At 48.3% G+C, this 15,406-nt stretch overlaps 4 protein-coding genes across 4 annotated transcripts; all 4 read left to right on the forward strand.

The window, feature by feature from the left end:
• Nucleotides 1-460: 460 nt before the first annotated feature.
• On the forward strand, nt 461-1,090 carry LOC147984308 (uncharacterized). Its single transcript, XM_087539732.1, has one exon. It carries the CDS (start codon nt 527-529, stop codon nt 899-901), a length of 375 nt encoding a protein of 124 aa, XP_087395858.1. The 5' UTR covers nt 461-526; the 3' UTR covers nt 902-1,090.
• Nucleotides 1,091-3,493: 2,403 nt separating this feature from the next.
• On the forward strand, nt 3,494-10,261 carry LOC147984309 (uncharacterized). Its single transcript, XM_087541044.1, has 3 exons — nt 3,494-4,158; nt 4,734-6,208; nt 10,122-10,261. Exons 1-3 carry the CDS (start codon nt 3,494-3,496, stop codon nt 10,259-10,261), a joined length of 2,280 nt encoding a protein of 759 aa, XP_087397170.1.
• Nucleotides 10,262-10,657: 396 nt separating this feature from the next.
• On the forward strand, nt 10,658-11,254 carry LOC125541290 (uncharacterized). Its single transcript, XM_048704737.2, has one exon. It carries the CDS (start codon nt 10,721-10,723, stop codon nt 11,030-11,032), a length of 312 nt encoding a protein of 103 aa, XP_048560694.2. The 5' UTR covers nt 10,658-10,720; the 3' UTR covers nt 11,033-11,254.
• A 2,259-nt stretch (nt 11,255-13,513) lies between these two features.
• On the forward strand, nt 13,514-14,109 carry LOC147984310 (uncharacterized). Its single transcript, XM_087543482.1, has one exon. It carries the CDS (start codon nt 13,574-13,576, stop codon nt 13,871-13,873), a length of 300 nt encoding a protein of 99 aa, XP_087399608.1. The 5' UTR covers nt 13,514-13,573; the 3' UTR covers nt 13,874-14,109.
• The last annotated feature ends 1,297 nt before the right edge of the window (nt 14,110-15,406 follow it).

The following is a 15,406-nucleotide window of genomic DNA, read 5'->3' on the forward strand; positions in this document are numbered from 1 at the left end:
ACTAATTGTATCACATGTAGGAAAAATATGATGACCGAACATTTACGTGCTAGTATTATAGCATAAGCACTCAGAGCCCCGCCGATCGTCAAGCTCGGATGAGGGAGAACAAAGAAAAGGAAAGAGTCTGGTTGACAGCCGCAACGACCATTGCTAATGTACGTGCTTGTATTCTCTGCGATCTGATGATCTCTCCTTGACAAGGCATTTTGATCGTCTTAGTAGTTGGCCTAATTAGCGGTTGTTTATGATCGCTAGGTCATCATCCTCAACTGCAGCCGTACAGCCCGAGAGAACTATCTCAGCCCCTCTTCACCCAAATCCTAAGCAACTTTGACTAGAAGTTAAAGTGCACAGATGAACCTGGAAGTGCACACCAGTAGTTGACCAACTTTGTTGCAAAGCCTCACATTGTGTGCATTGTTGAACTCTATAAATAGAACATGAGACATGTTATCTCTCCCACATCAAAATTGCACCACGAGAGCTAGCTAGAAGCCTAGAACAACCATAAGCGTCCAGCAAAATGGCTTCGAGAAACACCGTTGTATTCCTCCTTGGACTGTTCCTCTCGTCCGTCGCCATGAGCAGCGCAGCAAGAATGCTAGAGGAGGAGATGGCTCCGTCCAAAGGTGAGGAGCACCAGCCCGAGCTGCCAACGCTGCCCAAGGTCGAGCTGCCGCCATTCCCGGAGGTGCACCTGCCACCTAAGCCTGAGTTGCCCAAGGTAGAGCTGCCGGCATTCCCGGAGGTGCACCTGCCACCCAAGCCCGAGCTCCCAACTTTCCCTGAGGTGCACCTTCCAGCCAAGCCTGAGCTTCCCAAGGTGGAGCTACCACTAAAACCCGAGATGCCTACCATCCCCGAGTTCCACTTTCCTGAGCCGGAGGCTAAGCCATGAAGACTGCCTTCACTTGTCTTCTCTTTGTTCGCGCTCCTACACATGTATCGGTTGGTCGTGCTGTGTCTTCGTGTGATTTCTGGCGAGTCTTTGTATGATGTGAAGTGCTTATCTATGGCGTCTATTTGTGGATGGAATGTACATGTGCAAATGTTTGTTTATGAAAAATAGAAGTGTTGGTCTTATTTATTTCCCTTTTCTCTTAAAAACATTTGAAAATCTTATATCATACTATTTATTATAAATAATTCTCACCGACAGATTGCTTTTCGCTTCATATTCTTTCACCCACAAACCATCACACGCACTACTAACCCTAAAATGCAATATTTGCAGCGCATGCAATGCCTTTGAGTTTACGGTCGGCATGCTTAAATACCTTGCAAAGTAAGCAGGATTGGGGACTATCCTGAAACTCCTAGCAATCATATAAACAACCTACATGGCCACAAAGGCCTCGGTCCTACCACAAACTCAATGACTGTGGAGCACAACCCATCTATTGATCAATATACAAGCTAATATAAAGTGTGCAATATTCCAAAACAACACCTTGAAAATGGAATTGTTCTTGGCACGTCAATGTTGGATGATCCAAGCAAATGCGAACAGGGGACAATCACCCCCGAAGCGAAACTTCAAGCCAACACCTTTAGTAAAAAAAATGGCATGCGGGCGTCGGCGTTGCCTGGTCTAGCCAATGGTGAATCATGGTTTTCACTAGGATGGTTTACAACCTGCATGTCAATTGCCAATATCACCGTCCAGGCTACTAGCCTGCTCCCATAGAATTAGGCAACGGCCAAAGAAGATTTCGCCGGTAGACATGCCCACCACAACGTCACCTAGAAGCCTTCGTCACCGTATGTGCCACACAGACGTCATGGCCTGCTTGATCCTAGTTCCTCTGTGGCCGAGCCACATCCGGCCAGCTGCCACAAGCGATGCCCGTCGACCTGCAAATTCGCGGTTCCACGCACATCTAACCACCACGGCCGTGCCATCACGCCATCGATCCTGTGTTGCATTGCAAGCCTAGAGAGCCCGCCGCCGCACCTTCATTATAGCTGGTAACGCAACAATCCCTCTAACACCTTTGAACACCGCACCTCAACTACTATGCCTCCATGCCGGCGGGTCGCTGCAATCGGACCCTCATCCGTGTGCAGCCGAGCAGTCTTGAGCCACTCCATGCTTAGAGAGGGAAAAACAGCCCTATAATTGCCAACATCATGTGGGCTTTGCTCACCCTTCGACACTGATGAGGTACAGATGGAGCGAGATGGGGAGGTGAAGGACGGTGACTAGGGTTTCTTCTGGGTTGCCCTTGGTGAGAGCAACACGAGTTATCTAATGTTGCTATGGCAGCATGACCAGGAGTCACCCGCCTTTAGAACTAGATACTTCACCATTTTTATTTTTATTTTGTTTTTATTTCTAGGAATGCTTCACAAAATGTTAAGTACGTTCTACAACACACACATTTACGTTTAACAATTAGTGGTAATGGCCGGTAACCAAGAAGCAAGCAGTCACATTATTGACAATGACGTCAATGTGCTACCTTGACGAGGCCTTTCATGTAGTATTGTATGTGGGGTATTTTATGTGTACCACTTAGAGGTTTGTGATAGTTTTCGCTCAGTTTTTCGTTAATTAATTAAGCAATTCTCCTTTTCTTAATGAATCGAAACAGGGAAAAGAAACACTGTACGCAGTCACCTCTGGGAAATGCAACACGTACGGCTGTTAATTTCCAGTGCATCGTTCTTAGCTCTATAGTAACTCGTTTTGGGGTCAAAGGTCATGTTGGCACTTGCGTGCTCTTCCACGAGCTGGAGTTCCTTGGAGAAACCATTTCATCTGAACAGTCGGCCTAATCACAACTACTGGTCCTGAGAAGAAATCTTTCGTCTAGCGGACTATGCGGGGCAGGCGTCTGACCCTGGCACCCCCGCCGGCGACGGAGGTCTCGTCTGGTTCGAGGTTCTCTTGCCTGGGATCGGAAATTGAGTCCTCCGACGAGGAGGATGCGCAGGCTGTCGGCGTGCAGCTAGCACTAGAAGTGCTTCGGGAGGATGCTGGATGTGGGAAGTGGACCACGGTGGATCGCCGGAAGAAGAAAACGGAGGCGGAATTGGTCCAGGAGTTCTGGAACGATGCGGGCTTCCCGACGCCGGCGTCTCGCTTCTGGGAGCATCGGTCGCCGGTGTCGCCAAGGGAGTCTTTGATTGCTGATGGATCGGGGATCGACGACGCAGAGGGATCGGAGATCGCAGGTTCGAGGTCGCCGTCGGGATCGGTGGCCCCGGAGTTTGTGGGCCGCAAGCCTGTGTTGACGCCGGCCGGTTTGAGGATGACCCGGCCGCCGCGTATGGGGGCTTGGCGAGGACCCCTGTCGTCGCGCGTCGGGTGACGCCTCCACCGGTGCTGGGGCAGTTCTTGGACGCGGCCAGGCGGAGCCCCACCTCGGCAAATCGGCAGTGTACGCCGGCGACGGAAACTTCGCCGGGATCTGAGGTCGTTCGGGAGCCGGGTTCGGGGCCGAGATCACCGGGAATTGAAACTCATGTGGCCTCGGGCTTTGGGCCCATGCATGCAATGACGGAGACGAGCCAGGCAGTGTTTTCCTGGGCCTTTCTGAAGCCGCGTATGCGGGCGATCTGGGCAGGTTTCCCTAATCAGCAGACCGCGATCACAGCAACTCCATCGCTCAATTCATCGTCGCCCTCGTCCGCCGCCGAACCTCTGCACACCGCACAGTCGCCGACTCCAACTCCAGCTCCACCCCCAAGCGCCGGGGTCGTTGCCCGCTCCTACGCGGCGGTCGCGGCGACGCTCCAGCGCCCCATGGCGGGCGTTCCTCCGACGGCGCGTGGTGCCGTAGCCTCGGGAGGGCCAAACCCTCGTGCCCCTCTGATCGTGGGGCCGACTCCCGCTCCTTCGTGTCCTCCGGCTCAGGCGCCGGGATACTCCGGTCCTCCACATCAGCAGCGGGGTTCGGCACCGGTGTACAGCTATGGCCCACCACTACAGCAGCCCCCTGGATACGGCCAGGGAGGGCAATACGCCTTGACATACGGTACAGTCGTCGCCGGAGGGCAACCGTCCATGTACGAGGTTCCGCCAACCGGGGTATCCGCCCCTCCGCTATTCCATTCCGGTGGGGTTGTGGCTCAGCCGGCTCAAAAATGCAAAAAAAAAGAAGAAGCCGCCTCAGCAGCAGCAACACCATGCTGGTGGAGATTTGCAACATGGTTTTCATCACCCCCCGCAGCATGTGCCAGTTCAACAACAATTTCAGCAGCAATCCATACCGCAGCAGCACATGCAATCATATCAGCACGGGCAATATCAACAGGTTGTGCAGAATACGCCACAGGGGTCTGCTACTCCCGATGTCACACCGTTGGCTGCTCCAGTGTCTGATGTGCAGGTGGATACGACGCCGAAGTACAAGGCTATAGAAAGGGGTACATTGCTGGAAGTGTGTGGTTGATACGCATGCAGCGAAGGATTGCACTGTGCAACACTACTGTTATATTTGTGACAAAATCGCTCATCCAACGCTGCAGTGTCCGGTTCTCAAACTCCCTAGACCCAATGCTTTTGTTTCGGGAGTTGGTGTTGAGGAGACGTACTTTGTCCAGTTGCCTGATTGCGTGGTGAAAGATCACTTAGCACCAACACAGTCTCCGATCGCCCGAGTTCAGGTTACCGGTTTAATGGTACCGTCTAGTATCTTTGAGAGCCAGATTGCCAGGAGATGCCCGGTACATGATCAATGGAAGTGGGAGGCTATTCAACACGGGCATGATGCATACCTTGTTAGCTTTCCGTCTTTCGAGGACTTGGACAGGGTGGATGGTATACAGATGATCGTCCCGTCTGTTAATTCTCAGATGAGCGTTACCGCATGGAGGTCTCAGGAGGTCCCACATAAGCTAGAGCTCCAGAAGATTTGGCTCCGTGTCGAGGGGGTTCCTCATACGGTGCGCCATTTTTGGGGCTTATGGGCTGTGGGTACTTTGATGGGCAAGACCTTGGACGTGGATCTTATTAGCCTGCGTCGCCGTGGAGTTGTTCGTATTCTCGTGGGTATGACTAACTCTCAGATTTTGTCAAAGGACAAGGACGACGCTGGGCCTTTTGTTGCTTCAGATGTGGTGGTTAAGCTCAAGGGCTACACGTTCACGTTCAGGAGGGAGCCGGCAGGATACATTCCAGACCCTGACTTTGTCCCGTTCATTTGGAGACGCAAGGGTGATGATGCTGACGATGATAGCGGCGCTAAGGAGAAGGATGACGAGATGGACACTTCGGAACACAATGGAAATCCGTCGAACCATCCGTCGTCTAGTTCAGCCCCGAAGGATAACACTCATGTGACTCAAGTTCAACGCCGGGAACTGTCGAGTGCTGGCTCTGGTGGTGCAACAAGAGGTGGTCCTATGCTTTGGGCGGTCACTCTGTTTAACTCTTCGCCGCAGACGCCAAGAGGCATGGAGCTTGTCGCGAATCTTAGAGTCAACTCCACTTTGAGTAGTTCTCTCGAAAGATCGCCGCGGGATCATACACAGGAGTCGTCCTCAACTTCTTCACCGTGTGCTTTGTTTGCATCGCAGCCGGCACCGCATTCTCAGCCGGCATCATCGCAGTCCACTGCCCTCCAGTCGGTGCAAGCCACCGGCGGCTTGGCGGGGCGCACGGAATCTTCTTCAGTGCACCTACAACCTGCTGCGAAGGTGGCGTCGCAGCCGCCGCCGCCGACGTGGACGGCGGCAGCCAAGCCGGCCGTCTTCAAGCCAGTGCAGGCCGCCGGAGGCATAGCGGGACATCCGATCACGCCTGTGGTGAGCCGGCAACCCATGGCTTTGGTTGAGGCAGACAAGCATGCAGCTCACGTAGAGCTAGACATGCATGCTTCTAGTGGGCTTGGACGTGAAGGTCGACCCCAGGGTGTGCAACCATGCATAGTTGAACCTACGGCTGCTGCTCAGTCTCAGTCTGCTGCTCTTGGATCTCAGGTAGAGCCGGACGTGTTCGCCTCACCCATGCCTGCAGTCAGGCCATCTTTGGCAGCGGCGCCACGTGTACCGGTGGTCGAGATTGCCGGGGAGGGGGTTGCTACTCCACCCTCATCCCCTCCTCTGGCAGCAGTGCATGCGCGACATCCTTCACCGGGGGTGACATCCACACGCCGAAGTGGCCGTCATGCGATGGCCGATGATGGAAGGACGGACACCGACGAGGACTCTTTGAACAAGGCTATGCGGCGTAAAGCTGTGCAGAACCTTGACAACCAAGGTACTTCGTCATCGCCCAAATCATTTTTATCTTTTTCTACTACATCCATTGTTGCTAAGTTAAATAATGTGGGTGTTAGTCTAGGAAATAATGAGAATGATATTTCTGTTTCCGCAAACTCTTTGAGACATTTGGAATATGACCGATTGAAGGTTACTCCACGAGTTTCTAGCAAATTTTTTATCTCACATCTAGATGAGGAGGAGCTGCATGCCACATCAGATGGTCAGCTACTCGCTCATGTAGTAGGGGAGGTTTCAGACGTGGGTTTGGAGGAACCCGGGCTTAGTTCATTGATTGAGCTTACAGCTTCCGGTCGTAAATCCAAGTCTGATCGGTCGAAAAAAGGTCGTAAACCCTCTAAAAGGGCGAAATTTTCTAAATCTCCTATTGTTTCTTCATGAATGGCATGTTCTTTAATAGCAGAGGTCTTGGTGACTTGGCTAAACATCTATTCATTGCGGAATGTAATAGGGAGTACAATTTAGATTTTTTGGCTTTATCTGAAACGGGAAGACGTGATTTCTCAGTAAGTCTGCTTAACCGCCTTTCTGGCGGGATAGATTATAACTGGATTTCACGACCACCTCGAGGTCGTTCTGGGGGCATTTTACTCGGCGTTAACACAGAGACTATGGATGTTTTGGCTAGTTCGGAAGGAGAGTTTCATATTAAACGCCATATCCGAAACAAAGCTGACAACTTCACATGGACCCTCGTTGCCGTGTATGGGGCATCCTAGGATGAACTCAAGGCCGTTTTTCTCCGTGAACTGGTTAATGTAGCGAAAGATAATCCCTACCCCATTCTTATTGGTGGGGATTTTAATTTGCTACGATTTCCAAGTGAGAAAAGCCGAGGTAGGTTTGATAATCACTGGCCTTTCCTTTTCAATGCTGTCGTAGACAGTCTAGATTTGCGAGAGGTTTCAATGATTGGAAGACAGTTCACTTGGGCGAACAGTCTTCCGGAGCCAACTTATGAGAAACTAGATCGCGTTTTAATGGATACCGACTGGGAATCCAAATTCCCTATGGTTTCTGTTCGCGCTCTTCCTCGTATAGAGGCTATCTCAGACCATGGACCCATCCTCTTAACCACTGGATCGCCACATCCACAACACCGACGCAAGTTCAAGTTTGAACTAGGTTGGTTGCATCGAGATGGATTCTATGAAATGGTCAAGGAGGTGTGGGATAAACCGGTTGTCGGGCCTACCCCAATACACAAATGGAACAACAAAATGCGTGCATTACGTAAGTTCCTTCATGGTTGGGCTAGGCACACTGCGGGTATCCTCAAAAAGGAGAAGCTTCGTCTTTCATCCATTATTGATGATTTAGAAGTTTTGGCAGAGATTAGAGCTCTCTCTGAACTCGAATTAGAGATCAAGAGTCAATCAAATGCCAAGTTAGCTCGCATGTTGCGCGAGGAGGAACTCAAGTGGTACCAACATTCGAACTCTCAGTTTATCCTCAAAGGTGATTCGAATACGCGATATTTCCATGGTGTGACCAATGGTAGACACCGGAAGAAACTTATTCATTCCCTACAACAGGAGGAGGGCATGATTGAAGGGCATGAGCAACTTAAGTCTTATATCACTAGTTATTATAAAAATCTATTCGGGACTCCTCAAGAAGGAAACTTCTCGATGGATGAGTCTCGGACAGATGACATCCCCCAGGTTTCTGATGCGGAAAATAGCCTTCTAACAGCTCCATTTTCTGAGGAGGAAGTTAGAAAGGTATTTTCCTAATGGAGCATAACAAAGCACCGGGTCCAGATGGTTTTCCTGCTGAGTTCTACCAGAACTTTTGGGAGGTTATCAAACATGATCTCCTACTCTTGTTTGGCTGCCTTCATGCTGGTCAACTAGAGTTGTTTCGCTTAAACTTCGGTGAAATTATTTTAATACCTAAGGTTAATGAGGCTGAAAGGATACAACAATATCGTCCAATATGCCTCCTTAATGTTAGCTTTAAAATCTTCACTAAGGTAGCGACTATTAGGCTCAATTCGGTTGCTGAACATGTGGTTCGTCCTTCTCAAACTGCTTTTATGCAAGGCAGGAACATCCTAGATGGGGTTGTTGTCCTTCACGAAACAGTTCATGAATTGCATCGAAAAAACTGAATGGGATGGTTCTTAAAATTGACTTTGAAAAGGCTTATGACAAAGTCAAGTGGTCTTTTCTTCAACAGACTCTCAGAATGAAAGGATTTTCTGCAGAGTGGCGCGCAATGATCCATAGTTTTGTGGCTGGAGGTAGTGTTGCCATTAAAGTCAATGATAACGTTGACAACTATTTCCAACCAAAGAAAGGATTGCGACAAGGTGACTCAATATCGGCCATGCTATTCAATATAGTGGCGGATATGTTAGCGGTCATGATTGAGCGTGCCAAGGTTGATGGCCAAATTGATGGGGTAGTGAATCATCTAGTGGATGGTGGCCTTTCTATCCTTCAATATGCCGATGATACGATTTTCTTTATGGATCATGACCTCGAAAAAGCAAGAAATCTGAAATTAATTTTATCAGCATTCGAGCAACTCTCAGGGCTTAAGATAAATTTCCATAAAAGTGAATTGTTTTGTTTTGGCGAGGCTCAAGACGAGGCCCATCTGTATGCCGACCTGTTCGGATGCGGGTTGGGCCAGTTTCCGATCACTTATTTGGGTATACCGATACATTATCGAAGACTCACAAATGCTGAATGGAAACACGTCGAGGAGAGACTACAAAAAAGGCTTAGCAGTTGGAAAGGTAAACTGCTATATCTGGGTGGGAGGTTGGTCCTCATAAATTCAGTACTAAGTAACATGGTACTGTATATGATTTCCTTCTTCCAATTGCCGAAAGGAGTTTTACATAGATTGGATTACTTCCGATCAAGATTCTTTTGGCAAGGAGATAGCGAGAGAAAGAAATATCGGCTGGCTAAATGGAGTGTGGTTTGCCGTCCCAAGGACCAAGGCGGGTTGGGAATTCATGACCTTGAGGTTAAGAATAGGGCCCTCCTTGGCAAATGGTTATTTAAGTTGTTGACCAAAGATGGTGTATGGCAAACCCTCCTTAGGAGAAAATACGTGGGTTCAAAGGCGATATCCCAGGTATACTGGAAGCCTGGGGACTCTCATTTTTGGGCGGGATTAATGGCAACGAAGAAATATTTCTTTCGCTATGGGTCCTTCTCAATTAAGAATGGCTCGGAAATTAGATTTTGGGAGGATAAGTGGTTAGGTAATGCTACTCTCCGGGAACAATATCCAGCTCTATACAATATTGTACGTCACAAGGGTGATACTATTGCCAAGGCTTTGGAATCATTTCCGCCCAATGTGACGTTCAGAAGGGATTTAATTGGACCTAGACTTCTATCGTGGAACATATTACTTCAACGATTATCCACGGTACAGTTGTCACAGGGGTCCGATTTATTTCGTTGGAACCTACATGGGAATGGGCAATTCTCAGTGGAGTCTATGTATAGAGCTTTGATCCAGTCTGACGTGCCAGTTGATAATAATAAAAAGATCTGGAAGATGAAGATACCTCTTAAGAATAAAATCTTTGCATGGTATCTTCGTCGCGGAGTCATTCTTACTAAAGATAACCTTATTAAGAGGAATTGGCATGGAAGTACGCAATGTGTATTTTGTCTGCATGATGAGACAATAAACATTTGTTTTTCCAATGTAAATTGGCTCGTTCTATATGGTCAGTCCTCCAAATAGCTTCTGGCTTGTACCCTCCTTGTAGTGTTGCTAATATATTTGGCAAATGGTTACATGGGATTGATCACAAGTTCAGAATTCTACTTAGGGTGGGAGCGCTTGCCGTGATTTGGTCGCTTTGGCTATGTAGAAATGATAAGATTTTTAACGATAAAAGTACTTCGCTTATGCAGGTTATCTACAGATGTACTGGGACGCTTCGTCTATGGTCCTCTCTACAATGAGTGGAGATTCGAGACCTGTTTACGGAGGTGTGTATACGATTGGAGGCTACGGCGAGGGATATTTTTACCCAATATGGGTGGCAGCATGATCTTAGGATTGGGCCACCGACGGTTTAGGCGCTATACAAATATACATTTTTCTTTGTATTTTGCCTTCCTTTTTTATTTTATTTTTCGCTTGTCGTGAGGACATTATTGACTGTGTGCATCTTAGTTATGCAGAGACCGGATGTTACTTAAACCTTTTAAGTAATAAAGCGCCCCTTCTCGAAAAACTACTCGTCCTACCTGCTCCCCTGGACATCCACGTTGCCCGCGGCCGCTCCTTTCTCACCCATGGCATCGAACTGAAGCTAGAAAAGGCACACCGATCGTCTAACCAAACCGACTACGTGCAGATGACCAACCTTGTTCCAAATCGCAGGACTCCCGGCAGAGCCACTACAACCCTACAAATACCACGCAACGTACGCCTGCTCAGTAAGTATCACACATATCTAGAGTTAACGTACCGCTAGCTAGCTAGCTGCACGTAACAGAAGTCCACCATGGCCTCGAGGAACACCGCACTCGTGTTCCTCCTCGCGCTGCTCCTGTCGTGCGTCGCTATGAGCAGCGCGGCGAGGAGGCTGCAGGAGCACGAGACGGCTCCGCCCAGGGAAGAAGCGCCGTCCGCGCCACACCTGACCGTGCCGGGGCTGCCAGATTACAAGCTGCCGCCGATGCCCAAGTTCGAGCTCCCGCCGTTCCCAGAGATGCACCTGCCGCCGTTCCCGGGGACGCAGTGGAAGCCGGCGACGCGCACGCCCACCCTTACCGGGTTCTTCTTCCCGCAGCCGGAGCCGGAGGCCAATCCATGAGGACTTCTTCGTTGTGTCGTGCACGTATGAAGTGTTGTTCGTGTGCTTGTTTAGTTGAGGTATCAAACGAGAGTGTGCCGATCTGTACGGCCGACGTTATCCTGTGGAGTTCCTGCGACTCGTGACTTGTGAGTAATGCCATGATCTACGTCTACGTGCGTATGTGCCTAGACGGGATGTACATGTGCATTATATATGTATATACATCAGTAACTATGTTTATATAGCTCTACAAGGGTGGGGTGTGCTGATAAATGCGTTGACAGATAAATTTCTCGTATATCCTATTATCCTTGATGCCCAAATGTGGAGCGACTGATGAGCAGCGCTAGCACGTTCCGTTTTCTTAGCAAATTTCGGCATTTTATTGATTAAGCAACATTACAAAAGCCTTCCGGAATAGAATAAAAAAATAGAATTGTACATAGTTCATACAAGAGCTTTAGCTAAAATATTTTCGCCGGTTATGGCATTTTTTTTACTTTGTTTATTATTTTTCCAGCTCTGAGTGAGCTTGTTCTGAATCTTAGACTTTTGGATACTCTGCTTAATAAATAAAGGGGCTGCACGCATCATTCTGCCGGGGTTAATCCTCCTTTTCTAAAAAAATGTGATTTCTTTTTCCAAAAAGGACAGTTTTATTCAGCCTCTGCATCATATTGACGATGCACAATCATGATTATTATAATCAAACGTAGCAAATATTCATAGTGTTATACAAAAAGCACGATGATAAGTAGGTGAATATTCGAGCCATCATGAGATTATACATGACTCAATCACATAAATTATTATTGGATCGCCATCGAAACCGAACGGATCATATTTGGCCATGTCCCATCAGTTGCACCAAAAACCTACATGAACACCCAGACCTCTACGAGAAGAAGGGAGGATGTAGCGTGTAAGAATCCATCCGGTAGCTCTCAAAATGAACCACCCTTTTTTCGAGCTCAGACATGTTAAAGACAAAATCATTACAATTCCATATTACCCAAAGTAAAGTACAGACAACCCACATGTAATTGCCCTTAAGTTTAGGATGGACACTACCCAACTAGTTCTCGAACATATTAGATATGCTAGTTGGAGGTGGCAGGTTGAAAGTGCGCCAAATTAAAAATGCAAATGGACATCACATGAAAAAGCCGATACCCTAAATTAAAAAAAATCTGAATTTGTTTGTGATAAATATTGATGAATTTCTAACATGCATGCAAAATTTGGTGACAAAATGACATGCTTGGAGTATCAATAGTTTTTCTCAGACCTCCAGATTTCATCACGAAATTTTGCGCGCGGGTCAAACATTCATCAATGTTTGTCAAAAAAAGAGAAAATTTTGAATTATTTTATTATTGCTTTGAATTTTAATATTATGTGAGCTTGGGATTAGAGAGCATTTTCGTCTCTGTCGAGATTAGAAGAAACCCCTTGCTAGGGCTGGATATCGACGTAAGAACAATGGATACGTCTAGAACAGTTCCAAGAGGAGAGAAAAGGGCACGTCCAGCCCAACCATGCGCCGCCTGCGTGTCCGTGGACTCCTTCATCCGTATGCCGGTGCGACAACGTGAGGATGGAGGAGCCCCGGATCTTCACATCAAGCATGTAGGTAGGTCTAGGATAGGTAGGTCTGGCAGTGTTGCATCCATGGAGTCGACGGTGTCTTGTCGAATAAATTTTCCCCAGGCATGGCTCCATCTTGGCAGCGTCTTTTCAGGTGGTGTCGAGTGGCTCGGGGATATGTGTGCTCGCCGTCGGTGAGTAGAGTGTGTGTGGCGGTGCTGTTTTTGGCGGTGACGGCAACGACTCATCCAAGAATAATGCCCGGGCTCTAGTCCCGTCTCGATGGCGTCCATGGCGGCGGCGTCTCCCGTCTATTTTTCTGGTCGACGATTTTAGATGTTCGGCCAGTGGCTGGCGTTATGCGCGATGTCACCGGTGGGCGAGTGAAAATGGTGGTTCCAGATTTGGGCTTGTGGTTTGAAGGCGGCTGATCTAGCACTTGGCCTCGACGACGTGGACGGCTCACAATGGCTTCTTCATCGACCCACCCTCATGGGCTGTGGTTCTCCTTCGAATCGAGCGACATTCATCATATTGTTTTTTCTGCAAATTTCTGCGCTCACTTGTTTGCACTTGACCCTTCTGATCAGTTCAGTGTGCGTGCGTTGTATTCATCATAATTGTGATCAATGAAATGTGGTTACTCTAAAAAAAAGCAACAAACTGAATGCCCGCAAAAAAAAAACTGATTGGCGCGTTCACCAAAGCTGATCTCCCGGCAGATTTCCAACCAAACCCCGAGACACACATGCGGCAAAACCTCCCGAAACGCACCGGACCCAACCGCAAAATCAGGCAGATCACCAACCCATAGGCCCTGACCGGCGCGGTGCGGACACGCTCACGAACCGTCGTTCGTTCCCTCACATCCTATAAGTACGATCGAGCGCGCAGTGGAGAGCTAACATCACATCAGAGATCAGCCCACGCGCACACGCCAAGAAGAAACCGACCGATTGAGCTCCACTCGGCATGGTTTCCTCCAAGAACGCCCGCTGCACCGCGCTTCTTCTCTTGGCCGTGCTGCTGCTCTCGTGCGCCGCCATGGGCCGCGCGGCACGGGGCCTGGAGGAGACGGCGCCTGAGGATAATTACCCGGCCGACGCGCCGGAGTCGTCGCCTGAGGACAATTACCCGGCCGAGGCGCCGGAGTCGTCGCCGTTCCCGGACTTCCCGTCGTTCCCGAAAGTCGAGCTGCCGCCCATGCCCGAGATGCCTACAATTCCCGGGTTCAGCTCTCCCGAGCCGGAGCCGGAGGCCGATGAGCCATGATCAAGGACGAGGGCCGTGACATGAACTCGGAATCGATCATTTCCGGAGAGAATGTGAGCCGTCCATGCTCCTTGCGTACGTACGTTGTGGTGTGCTGTTGTGTTCGTATGATCGTATGACCTTCCACTGGACGGCAAGTGTGTATGTCTACATGTTCGATAAAAATCCTGTGATAGAGTCTGTGTTGTTCACTATTGGATTCACACCCATTGAAATATGGAAAGTTTCACACATGACATCGACTGACATGCAAACTAGAGTACTCCCTCCGTTCCTAAATGGCTAAATCTAATCTTTTTAGAGATTCTATAAAACGGACTTAAAATGAGTGCATCTACACTCTAAAACAAATCTATATTCATCCGTATGTAGTTTTTATATTCAAATCTCCAAACCGACTTATATTTAGGAACGAAGAGAGTATTTCTCAGGGACTACACCATGCCAACTTTGATGTACGCTATATGTACGCTATATATATATATATATATATATATATATATATATATATATATATATATATATATATATATAATTGTTAGTAGTGGCGCACCGAGGTTGTGGTGCGCCATTACTAGTTTGAACTAGTAATGGCGCACTTCACACTGATGCGCCATTACTAATTTTGAAAAAAAGAAAAAAATTGTTAATAGTGACGCACAGAGCGTGTGGTGCGTCGTTACTAGTTAAAACTAGTAATGGCGCACTGTGCCCTGGTGCGCCATTAATAGTTTTGGAAAAAAAATTGCTAGTAATGACGCATCGTGTGTCTGGTGCGCCATTAGTAATGAGGACACTAATGGCGCAGTGGCGCACCACGTACATGGTGCGTCATTAATGTCCATATTACCTATAGTCCTTTTCCTAGTATTGAGCGTGGGGCGCCTGCGTAGAATTCCTTGGTCCGCCTGACTTCGGCGCGTCCTTTGGCCTGGCTGAGTTTTAACCGATTACTACCTAAAATACCCCTACCGTCTTAATATACTACCCAAACTGTGTTGTAGTATTGATCAATCTGGGGCGTTCATTCACTTAAATGGATGGCTAATATATCTTGGATGTACTGTAAAAGCTTTTAGAGGCTAAGCCATGAAAACTGTTTTCAGTTGTCTTCTCTTTGCTTGTGGTCATATATGTACCAGTTACTTGTGTTGTGTTTTTCGTGTGGTTGTTTAGTCTAGATTTTCGACGAGTCATTTGTGTGCGTATTGCATCTATTTAGATGGAACGCACATGTACAAAACAGATGGATGTTTACATCAATGTATTTCCCTTTTAACGAAAAACATTTGAAAAGTTTAGACTCTGCTCGACATGCACGATTCATTCTATCAACACTTTTCACCAGAAGATTATTCGGGCTTGGCCGTCTAGGTGCGTTCCAATCTTGTAGCACTTGGCCGTGCTGGCTACCTAGCCAGTCACCGATTTGTGGACGGAGCGGGAGGTGGGAGTCCATATAGGTATAATTTCTCCGGTCGGTTTCGGCCGGCCACGACGATGATGCCGCCCGAGGGTGCCGATTTTCTTCTT

Source organism: Triticum urartu, chromosome 2A, assembly GCF_056163025.1.
Source record: "Triticum urartu cultivar PI428250 chromosome 2A, HENAU_Tu73, whole genome shotgun sequence".
Taxonomy (NCBI): domain Eukaryota; kingdom Viridiplantae; phylum Streptophyta; class Magnoliopsida; order Poales; family Poaceae; genus Triticum; species Triticum urartu.